The sequence below is a fragment of the Equus caballus genome, chromosome 1, assembly GCF_041296265.1.
Source record: "Equus caballus isolate H_3958 breed thoroughbred chromosome 1, TB-T2T, whole genome shotgun sequence".
Classification (NCBI taxonomy): Eukaryota; Metazoa; Chordata; class Mammalia; order Perissodactyla; family Equidae; genus Equus; species Equus caballus.
The window spans coordinates 182,963,647-182,982,057 of record NC_091684.1 but is presented as its reverse complement, the minus strand read 5'-3'; the positions used below and the strand labels follow the sequence as shown (position 1 = coordinate 182,982,057).

Here is an 18,411-nt window from a genome sequence, read left to right as displayed (position 1 = left end):
AACTACCATAATATTTTCTTCAGGGTTGTTTAAAAAAAGGGTTACTCCTTTAAAAAAGGGTGCTAATTATAACAATAAAAGTACTGCTCTTTTATATCACTATGTCTAAGGATCTACAAATAGTGAAGTACAACTTTTAAATCATAGGTATTTGATACATATTTAAATTACTACAAGTTGAACCCTAAAAAGAAGATGGCTGTGCTAAAGTCCATATCGAGAATTCAATATTGAACCCTCAAGTAACTGGGAATTTCTGCTAAAATTGATTAGCATTAGTCAGTAATAAAATCAAACAATACACTACAACAAAAGAACTAGCTTTAATCTTTTATATGACTATTCCTGTAGTCTTATGGTACTTTAGTATATGTCTAACAAAGCACTTAAATATATAAATTACCTGTCAGGTGACTGAAACTGTGCTAAGAAATGGAGTAGAATTTCATTTTATCTTAAACTTGGAATTCATTCATTTTCCTCAAACCAAATCACTTAACTACCATGAAAACATTCAAGAAATGGGAATTTTTTTTTTTTCTTAAGATTTTATTTTTTCCTTTTTCTCCCCAAAGCCCCCCCCGGTACACAGTTGTGTATTCTTCGTTGTGGGTTCTTCTAGTTGTGGCATGTGGGACGCTGCCTCAGCGTGGTCTGATGAGCAGTGCCATGTCCGCGCCCAGGATTAGAACTAACGAAACACTGGGCCGCCTGCAGCGGAGCGTGCGAACTTAACCACTCGGCCACGGGGCCAGCCCCAAGAAATGGGAATTTTTAATTATAAATGTAAAAAATGCTATCCATTATTACTTTATTTTCTAAGCACTAAAGAAAAGTATTTTCTAACTGCTCAGTCATATCTGTAAGGCCTAATTATATTACTAAAGAAAATGAGAATTCTTTAACCTCAAAGCAGGAAGCTAATACTATAAGAACCTCTGAATTTCTACTATGCTAAAGATAGACCAAAATATAGACAAGAAATTTGCCTAATGCACACCTTGTTGAAGGAAAAAACAAATTTAAGGGCATATCCAAAAGTAGGCTTTATAGTAATCAACACTTATTAAGAAAAGGGGGAAGATACAGGCTATTTCTGATATAATACTTGTGGGTAACAGGTATTGTCCCATATTCCATTCCTTTATTAAAACTCAAAGTCACTACTTGTCACCAGACAACGCAATATGTATAGAACTTAGCTAATAATCAGACTAAAGGGTAAGGCGTACATCTAAATAAAAATGAGCTTGACTTTTTAGATAGGACATGGCATCTTTGTTTGTTTTTTAAACAATGCCTGTTTATCAAAGGAGATCATTAAGAACAAATAAAGCTAAAATGGAATTAACTCGTTTTCAAATCATTAAATTCTGTAGTCCATTCAATCACCAAGATTTCACGATTAAAATGTTCATTTTAAATACACATAAACATGATAATATTCTGCCGTTATTCCCCTTATTCCCCACCTCTGACCAATTCAACCCTCAGATAAGTTTACACTGGACAAAGTAAACACAACAGCAGGCTTGTTTTTAAAATAATAAGGATATCTACACATTCTTTACAAATACAACTCAAACCATATAAACCATATCAAACTAGTGCTGCTGAATAAACAGTAACATCCCAAACAAGCTGCCTTTCATATATTCATAAGTACTGCCATGAATTAATTTTAAAAGAAATTCATGTGTAAATGGGTAGTAAGTAGATTTAAAAAATATTGAAAACTTTCAAATTATTGATTTAAACCATAATTACCTATAATTAAATAGTAGCTTAATTTAATAATCAAGTTATTCTAAATTCCAGAATAAGGTAAGTTTAACAGCATTCGACTTAACCATTTATGAAAGAGAAGTCCAACAAAAGCGCAATTACTGGTCAGCCACAAAACTTCGTTCAAATATCAGATGGTTGCGTCTAGAGATAATACTCAAGACAATCAATTCTATTAATGAGAACTATACACTTTTTTCGAAACTTAGTTTTAACGAATCACGAACATTCCATAGACTGTTAGTGTAGCAAAGGCGAAATTTCCAATCAAATCTCTTGAAATGATACTTCTATCCTACCTGTATCTTCAATAAATTCCACACATTTTTCAACAAATAGTGGTATGGGCTTCTCAGCTGTAACCAGATCCTGGAGAGGCATCCCAAAGTAATTACTTTCCCAATTTCTGCGTGTTGGTGGAGGAATGTTCTTCGCTTTCTTTTTCTGCTATAAGAAAACACATTCAAGTTAAAACCAGTAGAATTAATTTCCTTCAGAATAACATTAGTATTAAGCAATGTAATACATGTTTTTGTATCAAAAGACATATTTAAAAGCCACATCCAACCTAAATGTCCATCAATATGGAACTCACTAAATAAATTCCACTAGAAAGCAGCAACAAGAGCAATGGGAAGAGACAAACGCGAACAGAAAAACTGGCTGACTAGAAGAAAGCGTTCCCTTTGGAAAATAATAAGAAACTGGATACATAGGGAGATTAGAAAAGATCATTTTTCAATGCCAATGCAAAGAAAAAACTAGGAGTGAGCAATGCTCAATTCAGTTTAGGTGTGTCCTGTCAACTTTCTTTGGTCTTTCGGGCAGGTCCAAGTAAGGTTTTTGTGTACAGCTATATTTGTGAGACCGTAATATAGCTTTAATTATTGATTTTATAATGAAGCTATGTAACTCCATAAACTTTTAGTCCCAACATTTGTTCCTTCTGATTTTCCCATTTTCTTCCAATCCAGTGACTCTATTTCCTAAATGTTAAGATAATTTTCATAATGAACAAAACATTTTCACAACTGTAAAAACAAAATTAAATAAGAATTTTCAGAGTTTAACTTCAATCTATCATTGGGAGAAAATGGGTTCTTAACCAGGGAGTGAACTTCTCAAAAACCTAAGGAAGGACTATCTGTATTCAACTGTTACAGAGATTCTGAGTCGGTCTTCATGGAGTAGGGTGTAGTAAGCATCTTTACAGATGATTCTGTTGTGTACCCCTAGTTGAGAACCTCTAAAATACAGGAAGATGAGTAAGTTTTCAGGAATTCAAAGACGTAAGAGCACTTTTATTGACAGCTCTCGTTCCTTCTTCAGTCTAATTTTATCTACAAACTTTTATTTTTCTCTGGTATAAATCACAAACCTATTCATATTCATGATAAGCATCATCGATGACTTACAAATAGGATAACATACCATTTCTAATGAGAAACGGGGAGGTGAGGGAGGGCGCACAGGCAGAGGTTTCAGTGCCTAAAGCAACAATCCTCATCTTAATTTCCCATTTTTTTTTGAAGGCGTCTCCTTTGGATGGATCCTTTGATGTATTCTTCCAAGTCTCCAGATAGCTTGAAAAATTAACTAAGTCCTTTCTTCAGTTTCAGGTTGCTCCACCTAGCAAACTTCCAGAGCTCATGAAATCCAACTTCTAAATCCTCATAAACTATCACTCTCCGGTGATACAGATTACATACAACTCTGGCACGTACAGATTAAATACAATATAACTCAGTGTCTAGAATATTGCCAACAAAACACTGGAATGTTTGATCTGTCTCAAGACCTAACCCACCAAGTCAATTAGGTGGATCCTTACTTCTTATACAGTTCTCTCACTACCACCACCACCAAAACAAAACAATGTATAAGAAAGTGCAAGTTAAGAGACTAATTTCAAAGCTGAGGGATACAGTGGCTGAGTCCTCATTCTCAGGAGCACTAAGGTGCTTCCTAGCCTGCAAACTACTAGCTTTGGATTAGAAAAGTGAAAAGTGAGGCAAAGATATACGTGTTTTCTTTAGAGACAATACAGTGGTGAAAAAGATTACACGTAGGTCGATTAATGAAAATAGCAAGGCCTAGCCTATGACAGGAGCAACAGGAATGAAGAGATAAAAAAAAATCTGCAATGATACCTAAAGAATACAAAGTTGTAAGAAAAGTAAGTTAGCTAGTCCTAAATGTTCCAACCAACTCTTAAGAAACCCTCTTTTTTAATACTGCCCTTTAGGAACCAACCTAAACTCTCATATGACTGACTCTGAAATCATTCCACCCTTACCCTTGGGGTCACAAGGGAGAGGAAAAAGTAAAGTGTAAACTTTATCTAGGAAGCCCCAGATACTCTACTAAGATTGGTAAGTGGAGACAGGTAAGCAAAATAAGGTAGATTCTCTGGCTTATACTCAGGAAATATCCCCCAAGATCCATAAAGTTACAAGGGCAAATTACTTAATTCTGTAGTTACACCAAGATTCAGGGCTAGTAATCTCGTGTCTGCAAAAACATATCCATGGTAAAATAAACATTTCATTCACAAATAATGTAAACAATGGTGTCCAGCAGATATTAAAAACAATCATTAGTATAAGAGTAAACAGAACCAGGAAAAAGTATATTAACAGCTCTTTCCAGAAACTGCTCTCCCACTTCAGTAATATCAGCGACACAGTAAGGGAGGGCATCAATGCAACATCTTCAAATAAATACTATAATCAATAGCATTAAAAAAGAACACAATACCTCAACTGCTTCATGTGCAACCAACAAACTGAAGAAAACTTAAGTAGCAAAAAGCAGTTGACTAGGGTTTCAAAGAACCAATCCAGGAAAAAAGGAAAATTTGGACTTCTCTATTCTGTTAAATTTAAGATGGGATTCTTGAAATAAAAGATTAAAGAAGAAATGAGACAAGAGAAATGAAATGCGAAAAAACTGAAGAAAAACCCATCAAAGAAATGAAAATCTCTTTAGTAAAAGACTCAATATGATTGAAAAGATCAGAATAAAATGTAAAAAAGATCACCAGTTTCACCAGGCTTAAAAAAGAAGTCTCAATCCTCCTCTCGTTAGGTACCTGCCCCATAATGCTACTCCTTTTGCAGACAGACTGCAGAAGTCATCTCCTTCCATTCCCTCTTACATGTACTCAAATTAGTCTCTCACTCTCATCACTCCACTAAATCTGCTCTTATTAAGGTCATCAATGATCATTTTGCAATAGCTAGTTCTCAGCTCTCATCTTACCAGACCTTTCAGCAGTCACTCTCTTCACTGGACTTACAGGAGACCACCTCTAATACCTCACTCACTCTCCTCTTATTAGTCTCCTTTGCTGGTCCTTCCTTGCCAACCTCGTAATACTGTGAACACCCCAGACCTCAGTCCCTGATTGTCTTTTCTCAACATCTATCCTCACCCTCTTGGTACTATCATCCATACGCTGATGACCCAAATTAATACTTCCAGCTCAGCTCTTGCTCCTGAACTATAGACTCACTTCAAACATTCTGTCACCCTCACCTGAACATCTAAGAGATATTTCTTTCTTACCATGTGCAAAACTAAACTCCCGATGATTTCCTTAAAATGTGCTCTATCCAGAGCTGTCTCATCTCAGCTGCTGGCAACTCCATCCTTTCAGTTGCTCAAGCTAAAAATTTTAGAGTCATCCTTGATCCCTCGTTTTCTCTCTCATTTTACTTCCAATTGCTAAGCAAATGTATTAGATACAGAATCTTAACCGTCCTCACTAACTCCTTGGTCCAAAAAGCTATCACTTCACACATCTAGATTATTGCACTGACTGCTCAATCAACGCCCCCTGTTTCTACCACCATACCCTACAGACCATTCTCGACAAAGCAACCAGAATAATAGTGGTTCCACAAGTAACGGCCTTGCCGTATACAATCTGCATGACTTGAACCCTCCCTCTTTATATTCTGACCTCATTTTCCTCCATTTTCTTAATCACTTACTCTCTCCTTCCAACCATGTGGCTTACTTGCTTTTTTTAACATGCAAGGCATACTCCTGACGTAGGACTTTTGCACTAGTTGTTTCCTTTACTTTCTCAATGAGGCCTACACTAATCACCCTATTAAAAACTGCAATCTTACTGCCTGTCTTCCTCTAGCTCCTGCCTGGTACTCTCAATCTATCTTACAATGTTTTTTCTACCCATAACACTATATAATTTACTCATGTATTATTTTTTTCATGTCCTCCTACCACAATTTAAGCTCCACACAATGACAGGGATTTTCATCTGCTTTGTTTACCAACACACTCCAAAGACCTGAAATACTGTCTGTGAAAAAGAAAAGAACAAAGATATTTGAGGTCTCTTCTGAAATAATGACCTCAATTTATAGATTGAATGATCTCACTATGTACTAGGAAAGATAAACAACAAATAGGAGTGAACCATCAAATTACAGACATATCACACTGAATTCAGTAAGCTTCAAAGAATCTTAAAGGTATCTAGGCAGAAGAAACCAATGATCAAAACTGGAGGGAAAATATCAGGCTAGCTTCAAATTCTCAGGCAAACTGGAAAGTCGGTAGACTCATCTATAGGAATGTTCGTGGAAAAAGGATGTGTCAAGAATTCTACACTTAGCCAGTACATCAATCGTCTGTGTAACAAGCAACTACAGATTTTTTTTTTGAAGTTCTCAAATAAGTAATAATTAACATACAAATTACAACACCCTCAAACTCCTTCTGAAGAATGTTTAAACACATGATGAAACATAAATAATAAAGAACTTATATTTGGAGAACTTGTGCCATGAAAAACATAAGAATGAACACTGTATATGATTAAACATCAAACTAACTCTAAGTTACAGTGGTATGGCTATTAAATAGAATATAACCTACAATTTTGTGGGTAAAGCTACAAACATAATTTCGTAACACGCCAGAACCAAAAGCCTCAACCTCCCCTAAAGGTTGTGGGTGTATATAGGAGATAATGTAATTATGCTAATGAATGACAGGGTATCATGATATACTATGGGGGGAGAGGATGATAAACTGAAATAGGTGTTCAATATAAAGTTAAAGATAAAAATAAGCAACACACAACACACAAATTAATAGTTCCTTCATTTTTCTATTTCTTTGCTACTGATTAATAGAAAATGAGAAAAGCAAACTGAAACTTATAAAAATAAATAGAGGGGTGATGCAGCAGTTAAGTTCACACGTTCCACTTCTCGGCGGCCCAGGGTTCGCCGGTTCAGATCCCGGGTGCAGACACGGCACCACGTGGCACGCCATGCTGTGGTAGGCGTCCCACATATAAAGTAAAGGAAGATGGGCATGGATGTTAGCTCAGGGCCAGGCTTCCTCAGCAAAAAGAGGAGGACTGGCAGTAGTTAGCTCAGGGCTAATCTTGCTCAAAAAAAAAAAAAAAAAAGAAATGGAATAAGATTAGCTATAAAATATTCTCCAACTTTGTAAAAACTAAACTTGACTAACCACTTGCCATTTAAACAAAGAGAATCCTAAGAGTTGAAAATAAAAGGATGGGAAAAGTAATGATTTTTTGTGTTTAAAAGAGTAATGTTAACTTTGGAGTTGTCTTCCACGCAAAAAGCTTTGAACTATACAAAGAATTACCCCTATTCCCTATTCCTTTTCTCTTATACCATCAATCTGTCCCTCTCCTGGGTCATTCTTATAAACACATACTCTCTAATATCTCTCATCTTTAAAAACAAACACAAAAACCCTTCTTTGACCCCACACTGACCTCTAGTTACTGCTCCAATTCTTGCTCCCTTTCACAGCAAAACTTCTTAAAGATGTCATCTACATTTATCATCTCTACTTTTTACATCCCATTCCTTCTTCAACTTACTTCCATCTGGCCTTCTCTTCCATTCCATTAAGCTGCTTGTCAAGATCAGATATGTCTACACTATCAAATGAAAAAGAAACTTTTCTCTTCACCCTTCTTGAGCTCCCAGCAACATTCTTTCTTAACTACTTCCTCTTTCAACACTTGCTCTCTTGGCTCCCATGTTACTACTCTTTACTAGTTTTTCCTCTTTTTTCTCATCAAGGATTCCTTTCTCAGTTTCATCTGCCAACAATTCTTCCCCGGTCTATCCAAACTCAGTTCTGAGCCCTCCCTTCTTCTCTAGCTGTACTCTGCCCTTAGGTGAATTTATCTAATCTCTAAATTCTTTTATGTCCTGATAACTTTTCCTCTGAGTACCAGACTCATACATCTAGCTTTTATACTTCCACTGGGATGTCAACATAGATATTTTAAACGTAACATAAAAAGGACAAAACACGTGTCTTGACTGCTTCTGGTCTAAAACCTTTGACCCTTAGTCTTCAATATCTCAGTAAATCTACCCAGTTGCTTACACCAGAAATCTAGGAAGCAACCTTGATTTTCCCTTTTCCCTTACTCTCCACAGCAAAGGCATAAGACGCCCTGCTGGTATAAACAGGAACCAGGGAAGGACTTTACCATGTTGAGATTTCTGTTACTAAATATACAAAGTACTGTTGGCTTATTTACCAGTTTATGCAAACAGTTTCATTATACCTAATTCTTTATTCCTATACAAGTCACTATATAACTGTGCCTAACCTTAAGCATCTGAACCTAATAAAACCAGGATTCACACAAAATCATGATTACTTATTATAAAATTAAAAGAAACATTAAGAAGCCAACTCTATGTCAATTCCTTTGGACTCAGAACAGTGTGTAAGAACTGAGCACCTACCATGTGCATATATCATGTTAGGTGTTACGCAGGATAGAAAAATCAGTGGAAATTAATGCCCACAAGAAACATACAATCTATTATGAAAAAAGACGTCACTACCATTTAATTAATAGCACATACAGAACAGTATATGATTAAGTGTCAAAATTAGATGTAAGATTTAAACCCAGACTTCAAAAAACAGAACTTACAAAAGAAGAGACGAGGTTGGGGACATTTCTGGAATTTAGAAAGAATCTAGTCTGTAAGTCATTTACTCATCTAAACATTTGGGTGCCTACTCTATGTCAACATATGCACACAGAAATCACTGCAAACTGCCATTTATTCACTGCTTACTATATATTAGGTACTTGGTAATATTATATGCATAATCTTAATCATTACAACAGCTCTGAGATAGCTACTATTTTGCATCTATTTCAACATACCTGGAACTAAAAAGTATGTACAGGACTAATGAGGGGAGAAGGTAGGCAAGGGCCCGAGTGCAAGTGGCTCCAAGGTACCTAACTAAGGAATCTGAACCTTATAAAGAGGCTACAAATATAATTTGTAGGGAGAAAGATTAATCACTTCTATTTTAGTAATATGCCTCAGAAAACAACATAAAAGAATAGTTTGAAGCAGGGGTGAACTGGAGACACAGAAACTTATTAAAAAGCTATTGCACCCCCATGCTGTGAGGACAGAGAGAAATTGGATCCACCACACATTGCTGGTGGGAATTTAAAATGGTACATCCACTCTGAAAAGAAGTTTAGCAAATTCTTATAAGACTAAATATGAAATTACCATAAGACCCAGCAAATCCACTCTTGGGCATTTATCTCAGAAAAATGAAAGCTTACATAAAAATCTGTACTCGATGGTTCATAGCAACTTTATTCATAAAAGCCCCAAACTGGAAACAACACAGATGTCCTTCAACAGGTTAAAAAACTGTGGTAAATCTACACCACAGAATACTAGCAATAAAAAGGAACAAACTATTGATCTATACAACTTGACTGAACCTCAAGGGAATTGTGCTAAACAAAAAAAAGACAATCCCAGAAAGTTACATACTGTATGACCCCATTTATATAACATTCTGAAACTGGCAAAATTATGAAATGAAAAATGGAAAACAAATTAGCAGCTGCCAGGGGTTACAGATGGGAGGGAGTGAGAAGATAGGAAAGTGGGGTTATAAAAGGACAACAGGAGGGATCTGCTGGTGATAGAACTATTTTCCATCTTGAGTGTGGTGGTAGACACAAAAACCTACGCATGTGAAAAATTGCATGGAACTAAATAAATACACACAAATGAGTACAAGTAAAACTGGGGAAATCTAAATAAGATCTGTGGATCATATTAATGTTAATACCCTGGTTGTGATATTGTACTATAGTTTTGCAAGATGTTACCTTTGTGGGAAACTAGGCAAAGGGTGCATGGGATCTCTGCATTATTTCTTACAATGGCATGTCAACCTACAATTATCTAAAATTAAAATGATTTTAAAAAAAGGTCATTAATATAATCCAAGAAGTTACGACAATTTCAACTAAGACTGTGACAATGAAATGGAAACATCAGTCAAACAGGATAAATAGCAATAGCATGAAAGTTTGGCACACAGAAGCTCCTTCCTGAAAACAGGGTGAGGACAGGCAAGTAAAATATGTGACCTATGAGAAAAAACCTGTCTTTCCTAATGAGGAGGTACAAACATGCCTTGTATGTTTCACACAAGACAACTTCATAGGAATCTCCTTAAAGACCACACTCTGCTACAGAGGTTTTCTCAACTTCAGTATCATTGACATTTTGGGCTGTATAATCCTCTGTTGTCAGAGACTGTCAATGAATTGTAGGATGTTTAGTAGTAGCATCCCCGGGCTCTTTCCAATAGGTACCAGTAGCAACTCCTCAACCCAGTTGTGAGAGCCAAAAATGTCTCCAGACATTGCCAGATGCTCCCTGGAAGGCAAAACTGACCCTGGTCAAGAACCGCTGTGCTAGGCTAATAAAATCAAGGCCAAGAACTCAAGTTTGGGAGATGGCTACAGCCATACTCCTGGGAAGTTTGAGAATTTTAACTTTAAAAAAAGGTCAATACATAACTCAAGATTGAGAAACAGTATTCTAGGGTACAGAAAGAAGAATGATAATCATAAATGCTCTCAAAAAGCTGACAATGTAGTAAGAAAAACAAAACTTCTTGAACTCCAAAGCGATAAAACCACTATAAACTGATTACTTTAGGTGGGAGGAATAAGCATTACACCATAGCATAACACATCAGTCTAAGAAAGAAGACTTTAGTGGGAGCCAGGCCTCCATGAAGGTCTTCTTAATCCTTTTTTTTTTTTTTAAGTCTATAAAAGCTGTAGGTGCTGGCTGAGAGTCCAAACACACTTTGGAAATCAGGAGTTGTGAAAGCTCTTGCACATCCTTTAAGTTAACACTAGGTGAAAAGAGTGAAAATAACTGAGGGTAAATAAATGTGGTCTGGGTTCTTGTATACACTAACAGACAAACTGGTTCTAGCGTTGATTCATCTCTAAGATGACATCTTCCTACAAAGCATTTCAACATATGTTATCCACCTGGCAGGTATTTTATTAATGCCATTAATAACTTCACTAACAAAAAACAAACCTGGAGTCACCAGGAGAGGGTCCTAGCAAAATATCTAGCTATTCACGCGAATAATGGGTGGATTTCTTCTCAGCTTCTCCAAATACATATGTTTTAAGTGTACTCAGATGAAAATAAGTTTTATACTATACCCAGTATTTCATTCTTAAAACCACTGTTTCTCCCTTTGCTTCCCATATCATCTGGTAGGTACTTTCTGTCAGTTAAATGGTTGCCAACCAGATGCTCAGTAAAGAAGGAAGAAAAATTTCAGTGTCTTCCTCCTCCCTCACATCAACAGAGGTTCTTAAGTTAGGGTCCACAGCTTTAGGAAGTATATGAACCACTTAAAAACTCCAGTAAAACGGGCATCTGCATTTTTCCAGGGAAAATACCCAAACCTTTCCCCAGATATTCAAAGGCTAAGAACAATTTCCAAAAAGCTCAAAACAATTACTTTATACAAAGTATGCAAAGTGGACAGACTTTTATTGGACAAAGTTAGATACAACCACAAGATCACTTTTGTCATAGCCTTATATTTTATTCTAAGAATTAGAAACATCAAAAATTGTTACTTTTTTGAGTCAGCCCTGATGGCCTAGTGGTTAAAGTTCGGTGCACTCCACCTTGGCGGCCTGGGTTCGGTTCTGGTGCACAGAAGCACATCACTCATCTGTCAGTAGCCATGCTGTGGTGGTGGCTCACAAACAACCAGAAGGACTTACAACTAGAATATACAACTATGTACCAGGGATTTGGGGAGGGGGAAAAAAAAGGGAGAGGAAGGTTGACAACAGATGTTACCTCAGAGCAAATGTTTCCCAGCCAAAAAAAAAAAAAAAAAGGGCAAAACTGCTATAAAAAAATTACTACTTTTAAAAAGCAGTCCTCCTTCCACTGGGGTTTCTCTTTACACAGTCATAGGCCAAGTCCTATTTACTTGAGGACTCTCTCACATCAGCTGAGATGATAAGAAAACATTACAGAGCTACAAATCATAAAACTATACCTACTACAGAAATAACTCTTCTAGGGTTGAGTGGGATAATGTGTAGTATATCACATTTTGGAGTACAAAAACTTGACAACCTTATAAACTTGCCTATAAGTCTTGCAATAGTAACAATTGTCCATTGACAAAAATTATAATAAGAACACAATATTCTATGTTACAGGAGTTAAGTGCCTTCTCAATATATTAGCTAAATATATTCTAACAATTATAATTAACGTGTGGCAGAAATAAGAGTAATTTTAATAATTTGTGCTATGGCAGTTTTTGCTAAATATTCAATATGCTATGAAAGCTAAGAAAAAATGTTTGAATAGAAAGCCACACTGGCAGCCAGCCCTGTGGCCAAGTGGTTAAGTTCCCACTCTCCGCTTCAGTGGCCCAGGGTTTCGCTGGTTCGGATCCTGGGCATGGACACGGTACCACTCATGAGGCCATCCTGAGGCAGTGTCCCACACAGCACAACCAGAGGCACTCACAACTAGAATAGACAACTATGTACTGGGGGGCTTTGGGGAGAAGAAAAAGATAAAAGAAGATTGGCAACAGTTGTTAGCTCAGGTGCCAATCCTAAAAAAGAGAGAAAGCCACCCTGAAGAAATTTACATTTGCTTTTAAATTAGTGAAAACAAGCAAAACACTGACACAATCATTTAAATTAAGTCTCATTAGAATACATGAATTAGAAATATACTTTAAACATAATTTAAAAATTGACCAAGTAATTACATTTCAATCTGAATTTGAAAAGTAATAAATCATGGCCAAACAGTCTGCACAGAACAAATTCAAAGATACAGCAAATAGTATATATAGGCAAGAAGTACTCACATTACATATCCACACTTACATAATATCATAAATTGATGTAGCCAACACCAGAAATGCTACTAAAGAAACCAGTTTTAACTTTAGGAGAAATTTTTGTAACACCATAAAACTAATTAATCAGAGGTAGACCAATTTAGCCAATGAGCTAGTAAGAAAACAAGAAACGATTACTAAAGAATGCCTCACTAAATGCTTTTCCAAAGAGAGATACAAAAGAACCAGAAGTTTTGCTAACCTTGCTGAAAACATAAAATGTTTAATTTTCAACAAAATCAATTTTACTAGACTGAATTCCACGAGAGCAGAGCCCATTACCAAGTCATCCCTGTATCATCTTTAGCTTCAGACAGTGTTCAGGCATAGCAGGTATTCAGTAAGATGCTTGTTGAATGACAGTTTGAGTCAAAATAAATTGCAATTATTACACAAATACATAAATGGTTCTTTTACTATCACTACAAAAACAACAGAGTCATATATTCATACTAACTTCAAGTGATCACAGTACAACATACTGTGCTAGGCCACACAGATCAACTATAAACAAGATACATATCTTGCCTGTAGTGTAGACATTGTGGTTTCCATCTCTTAGAAATTATCACAATTTGGGGGAAGCCAACTTCATGCAGAGCTCTAAGGATAAAGGCTTGGGCCTACATTCAATAGCATAATTCTATTCCCCTGGCCAGGGTGTACTGCTTAGGAATGGATACAGGACCCAACTCAAGGCAAACAAACTAGAAAAGACGCTGGTTGAGGGGTCTGGGAAAGGAGCTTTCTCATTTTTCTGAACATACTTCCTTTACAAAAGTAACCATCACTCTCTCCCCTAAGGAAGTGTCTGTAAGGCAATAATGGATACCCTGTATCAATGCCAAGAAATCTAACCAAGGTACTGCCCCCAAATAGGTAAAATATAGAAAATCTGAAAGTTTCAAGCACTTCCAAGACTTTGTTAAATGGCCTTGCTTATCAAAGTACAGTCCTACCCTATCTGTATCTGATCTGTAAATACTGCTCTTTCTATAGTAACCTTTATTATCCAATGTTTATTTAGCCTTAATTAAAATTCTTTCAAGCATCTAGTTTCTCTCAGTGAACACTGGCAGTCCATTAAATGACTGTCAAGAGGTTCAGTGACATACACTAAAAACAAAAGCAAACTTACCCTATAACTTATACATTTTGATATAGAAAAAACAACAGTTGCATACAGACATACTTTCATACATTTCATTATTTTTATATCTGCAATGAACAATTTATGGATCAAGAGAAAATTCTGGTCAGCACTGTCTGGTTAACAACATTTTTAAAAGGCATTTTACCTAATAAAGACTCTGAGGTTCTAGAAGTTAGAAGTCAAATAATTCTAAATGAATGGTTTACTACATTCTAAGGGACCTACCATATTAATAGCATGGTATTGATTCACTATTTACTAATACTAAGTTAAATTAACATTTTATGACTCAATATATGTAGATATCTCTTCAGTTTTTTAAAGAAAACAGACCTATTTCGGTATTCTTCCCCAAACAGGCTCCAAATCCTATTACAAAAGATAAAGCAGCAGAATCTTCTAAGATACTAGCTGATAGTGAGGTTTAACAAGAGGGGAGCAGTAAAATACAAAGAATATGGACTGAAAGGAAGACTTGAAAATAAAACAGGAATTGGTAGCTGCTGATGTAAATAAGAGGATAAAGAGATTCAGGACATGGAAACAAGATAGAAAAAGAATTTAAAAAGAAGTTGAAAACAAAAAATCATCAGAATACCAGCTTACTCTAATGCACCATAAAATTTACCAAGTATTTTACTATCTGAATCAAGCTGACAGCACTGAAACAGATACTTAAGAAAAATTGAACCAGCTTAAATAACAGGTATACCTCACTTTTTGGGATAGATATGTTAAAAACTGGCAGTTTTACCAATACAACTAAAATGTTCTCATTCAGTTCATTCTCTTAAAGCACTATTTTTCAAACACCTGTAGGACATGAAATCAATTCAGTAGGTCACAACCAGCACTTTTTTTCACTGTAAAAGACTAGAAAATCAAAATAATGTATACAGTAGAGGTAAGTATTGTTTTGTGAGATTTCCTTTACGTAAAAATATTTGTGTATAATGGGGCATGATTTCACAAACAATAATTCTCACTGATGATTGTAATCAAGAAATGTCTCAGAGGTTTTGTTCCCATAACTAACACTAAACTCATTTTGAAGTAGAGAATAAAAGACAATCAAGCATAAAGCCTTCTCTGACTGGCAGGAATGACAACTAAGCCCAGTTTAAGAGAAAGAGACCCCTGAGCCTTCCTAAGATGCCACTAATGCCTAAAAGTTATGATTTTCCAGGTGTCAAGGGATCTGAGAAGATTCCGAGACTATGGCTCTCATCTTGGAATCAAAAAACAAAGGTAAACAGAATGATCCTTTCTCTTGGAAGGAAAAAAACCAAACAACAGCAAAGAAGTGCATAAACTCAGGATCGGAAATCACTAGAGTACATATTTAATCTAAAATGAGTCAGGAAACTAAACCAGCAAATGGGACAAAAGACTGTTCTGAAATACACCCAGAGTATACTGGGATATTTCAGGCCTCATGTACACTATAACAGCATTTATTGAGCACTGCTATAGGCCAGGCACTTGAAAAAACACAGTTCCAATTTCTACCACAATTTCAAGAGAAATATTATAATTCCTAATTTAGAGATGAGCGGATCAGCTAAGAAAGGGTAAGTGATTTATTCTTACTGTCTACTTACTGTTCTTAAGGATCATCTCTGCTACTTGGCCATTCGACACTGGCAGTTTTACAAGGCTCTGTTAGGCTACTCCTCTGTATTGGCTCCCTAGGTCATTTCATCTACTGCCATCTCTACTTCATTGTCTCCTAAATATGTATCTCCAACTCAGACCTTTCCTCTGAGGACCTGTACATCTAACTGCCAAAGTGACATCTCCACTCAAACTCTAAAACCAAAGTTATAATTTTCACTCTCCAACTCCAAACCTGGTAAATTTCCAACATCATAACATCATAAACAGTCTCATTACGATGAAGTCACACAAGCTAGAAACCAAGGAGACATCTTTCCCATCTCATTCACCATCCTTACCCTTTCCCCACATATGCAATATATCATCAAATCTTATAGATTTTAAGCATCTCTCAAATCCATCCCATTCTATCCATTCCCACCATTCTCCTTCCCCACTCCAACTACTCAACTTTCACCATGATTTGTTCAGACTACTGTAACATGCCAACAGGTTTTCCATATCACTCCACACATTCTCCACACCAAAACCAAGTGATTTCAAATCTACTCCCTGTCTAGTTTCAAATTACTCTTAGGCAAAATAACAAAAATTCCTAACACTACTAAAAAGGTCTGAGTCTAGCCCCAACTCTTAAGTCTCTCCTCTTACCATTCTGTCCCACAGAACAGGGGTCAGAAAACTATAGCCTGGGGGCCCAATCCAACCTGCTGCCTGTTTCTGAAAACAGCCACACTCATTCATTTATGTATTGTGTATGGCTGCATTTGCACCGCAACAGCAGATCTGAGCAGTTGTAACAAAGGCAGTATTATCCTTGAAGCCTAAAATATTATCTGGCTCTTTACAGAAAGTATGCCAACACCTGCCTTCAATCAATGACCAGCCACAGTGACCTCCTTTAAGAACATACCATGTTCCCTATTACCACAAGAACATTTTATTCATTCAGCCTTAAATATACTTCCATCCACCCAACAACTCCCCTAGTTAACTCTACTCATCATCAGATCTGACTTAAAACGACACTTCTCAGGGAGGCCTTTCCTCACCCTCTGAACTAGCACATCCCAATTCAAATTAGCCACATTTCAGGTGGTCCACAGCCTCATGTTCATGTGGCTACCATGTTGGAAAGACAGCTCCAAGTGAGAGGTCTGTAGGTTTCAGGGCTCCCTGTTCTATTGGTGAATGTGCCTATCCTTGTGCCAATACCATACTGTCTTAAATACTAAAGTTTTACACTATCTGATACAATAAGCACATACACATCACCACTCCACCTTGCCTTTCTTCTTCAGAAGTATGCTGGCCATTCTAGGTTTATACGGATTAGAATCAGTGTATGATATTTCTTGAAAACCCTTAAGACCTTGAATGAAACAACACTGAATCTGGAAATCAGTCTGAAGAAAAACGACTTCTTTATGGTATGCCATATTCATGGACAGGAAGGCAGTGGGCTCCCCGTTTATTTAGGTCTTCTTTAATGTCTTTCAATAAAGTTTTTTTTGTTTTTTTTTTTTTAAAGATTGGCACCTAAGCTAACATCTATTGCCAATCTTTTTTTTTCCCCTTCTTCTTCTTCTCCCCAAAGCCCCCCAGTACATAGTGTATATTCTAGTTGTAGGTCCTTCTGGTTGTGGCATGTGGGATGTCGCCTCAGCATGGCCTGATGAGTGGTGCCATGTCCGTGCCCAGGATCCAAACCAGCAAAACCCTGCACCGCTGAAGCGGAGAATGCAAACTTAACCACTCAGCCACAGGGCCAGCCCCTCAATAAAGTTTTATACTTTTCCACATAGAGGTTTGCACATAATGTAATAATTACTCCCAGGCACTTGATAACATACCATGCTTTTGTAAATGGTGTCTTCTCTATTTTTTCTAGTTGTTTATTGCTGATGTATAGAGATGCAACTGATTTTTAATTACAGAAGTTGTATCAAGCTATTTTGCTAACTCTTTTATTAATACTAATAACTTATCTGTGGATCCTTTTTGGCTTTTACTTAGACAATCATATCTGCCAGTAATGACAATTTTGTTACCTCCATTCCAATACTCAAGCTTTTAATTTTTTTTCTTATCTTACTGCTTTGACTAGGATCTCCACACAATACTGAATAGAAGTAGTGACAATATGTACCTTTTGTCTTGTTCCTGGTTGAAAAGGGAATCCACTTCCCCATTTAGGATAATGTTTACTGCAGATTTCATTTGTTTGGGTATTTGTTGATATCTTTTTTCAAGTTAAAGTCCTCATCTGTTAATAACAGCTTTTTCATAAATTTGTTAAAGTTTATCAAATATCTTTTACATTCTGTTGGATGCTTTTTGCTATCATACATCCTAAAACCACTGGGGCAAAATATGTTTTTAGAATTCAGAAATTTTGGGTCATTATCCATAACGAACAGTACAAAAAATATCTACTATGTAACAATCCCAGTAAATTTTGGGTCAGTACCCTGTATTCAAATACATTAATATTTTTCAGTGAACTGTATGGCTATTCACTCTAAATAAGATAAACAATAATTCTAAGTAGGCTCACATAAGTTCCAGTT

General features: G+C 36.3%; 1 protein-coding gene across 15 annotated transcripts in view; it reads right to left on the bottom strand.

Moving 5' to 3' along the window:
- ARHGAP5 (Rho GTPase activating protein 5) overlaps window positions 1–18,411 on the bottom strand; it is a 128,311-nt gene that overhangs the window by 38,608 nt on the left and 71,292 nt on the right. For 11 of the 15 annotated variants that reach the window (XM_070241707.1, XM_023623619.2, XM_070241696.1 and 8 more), the window contains one exon: window positions 2,085–2,232. In XM_070241707.1, coding sequence (XP_070097808.1) covers window positions 2,085–2,232 — 148 coding nt within the window. The remainder of the gene's footprint in view (window positions 1–2,084; window positions 2,233–18,411) is intronic. The other 4 variants (XM_070241716.1, XM_070241722.1, XM_070241723.1 and 1 more) reach the window with 1 other exon arrangement.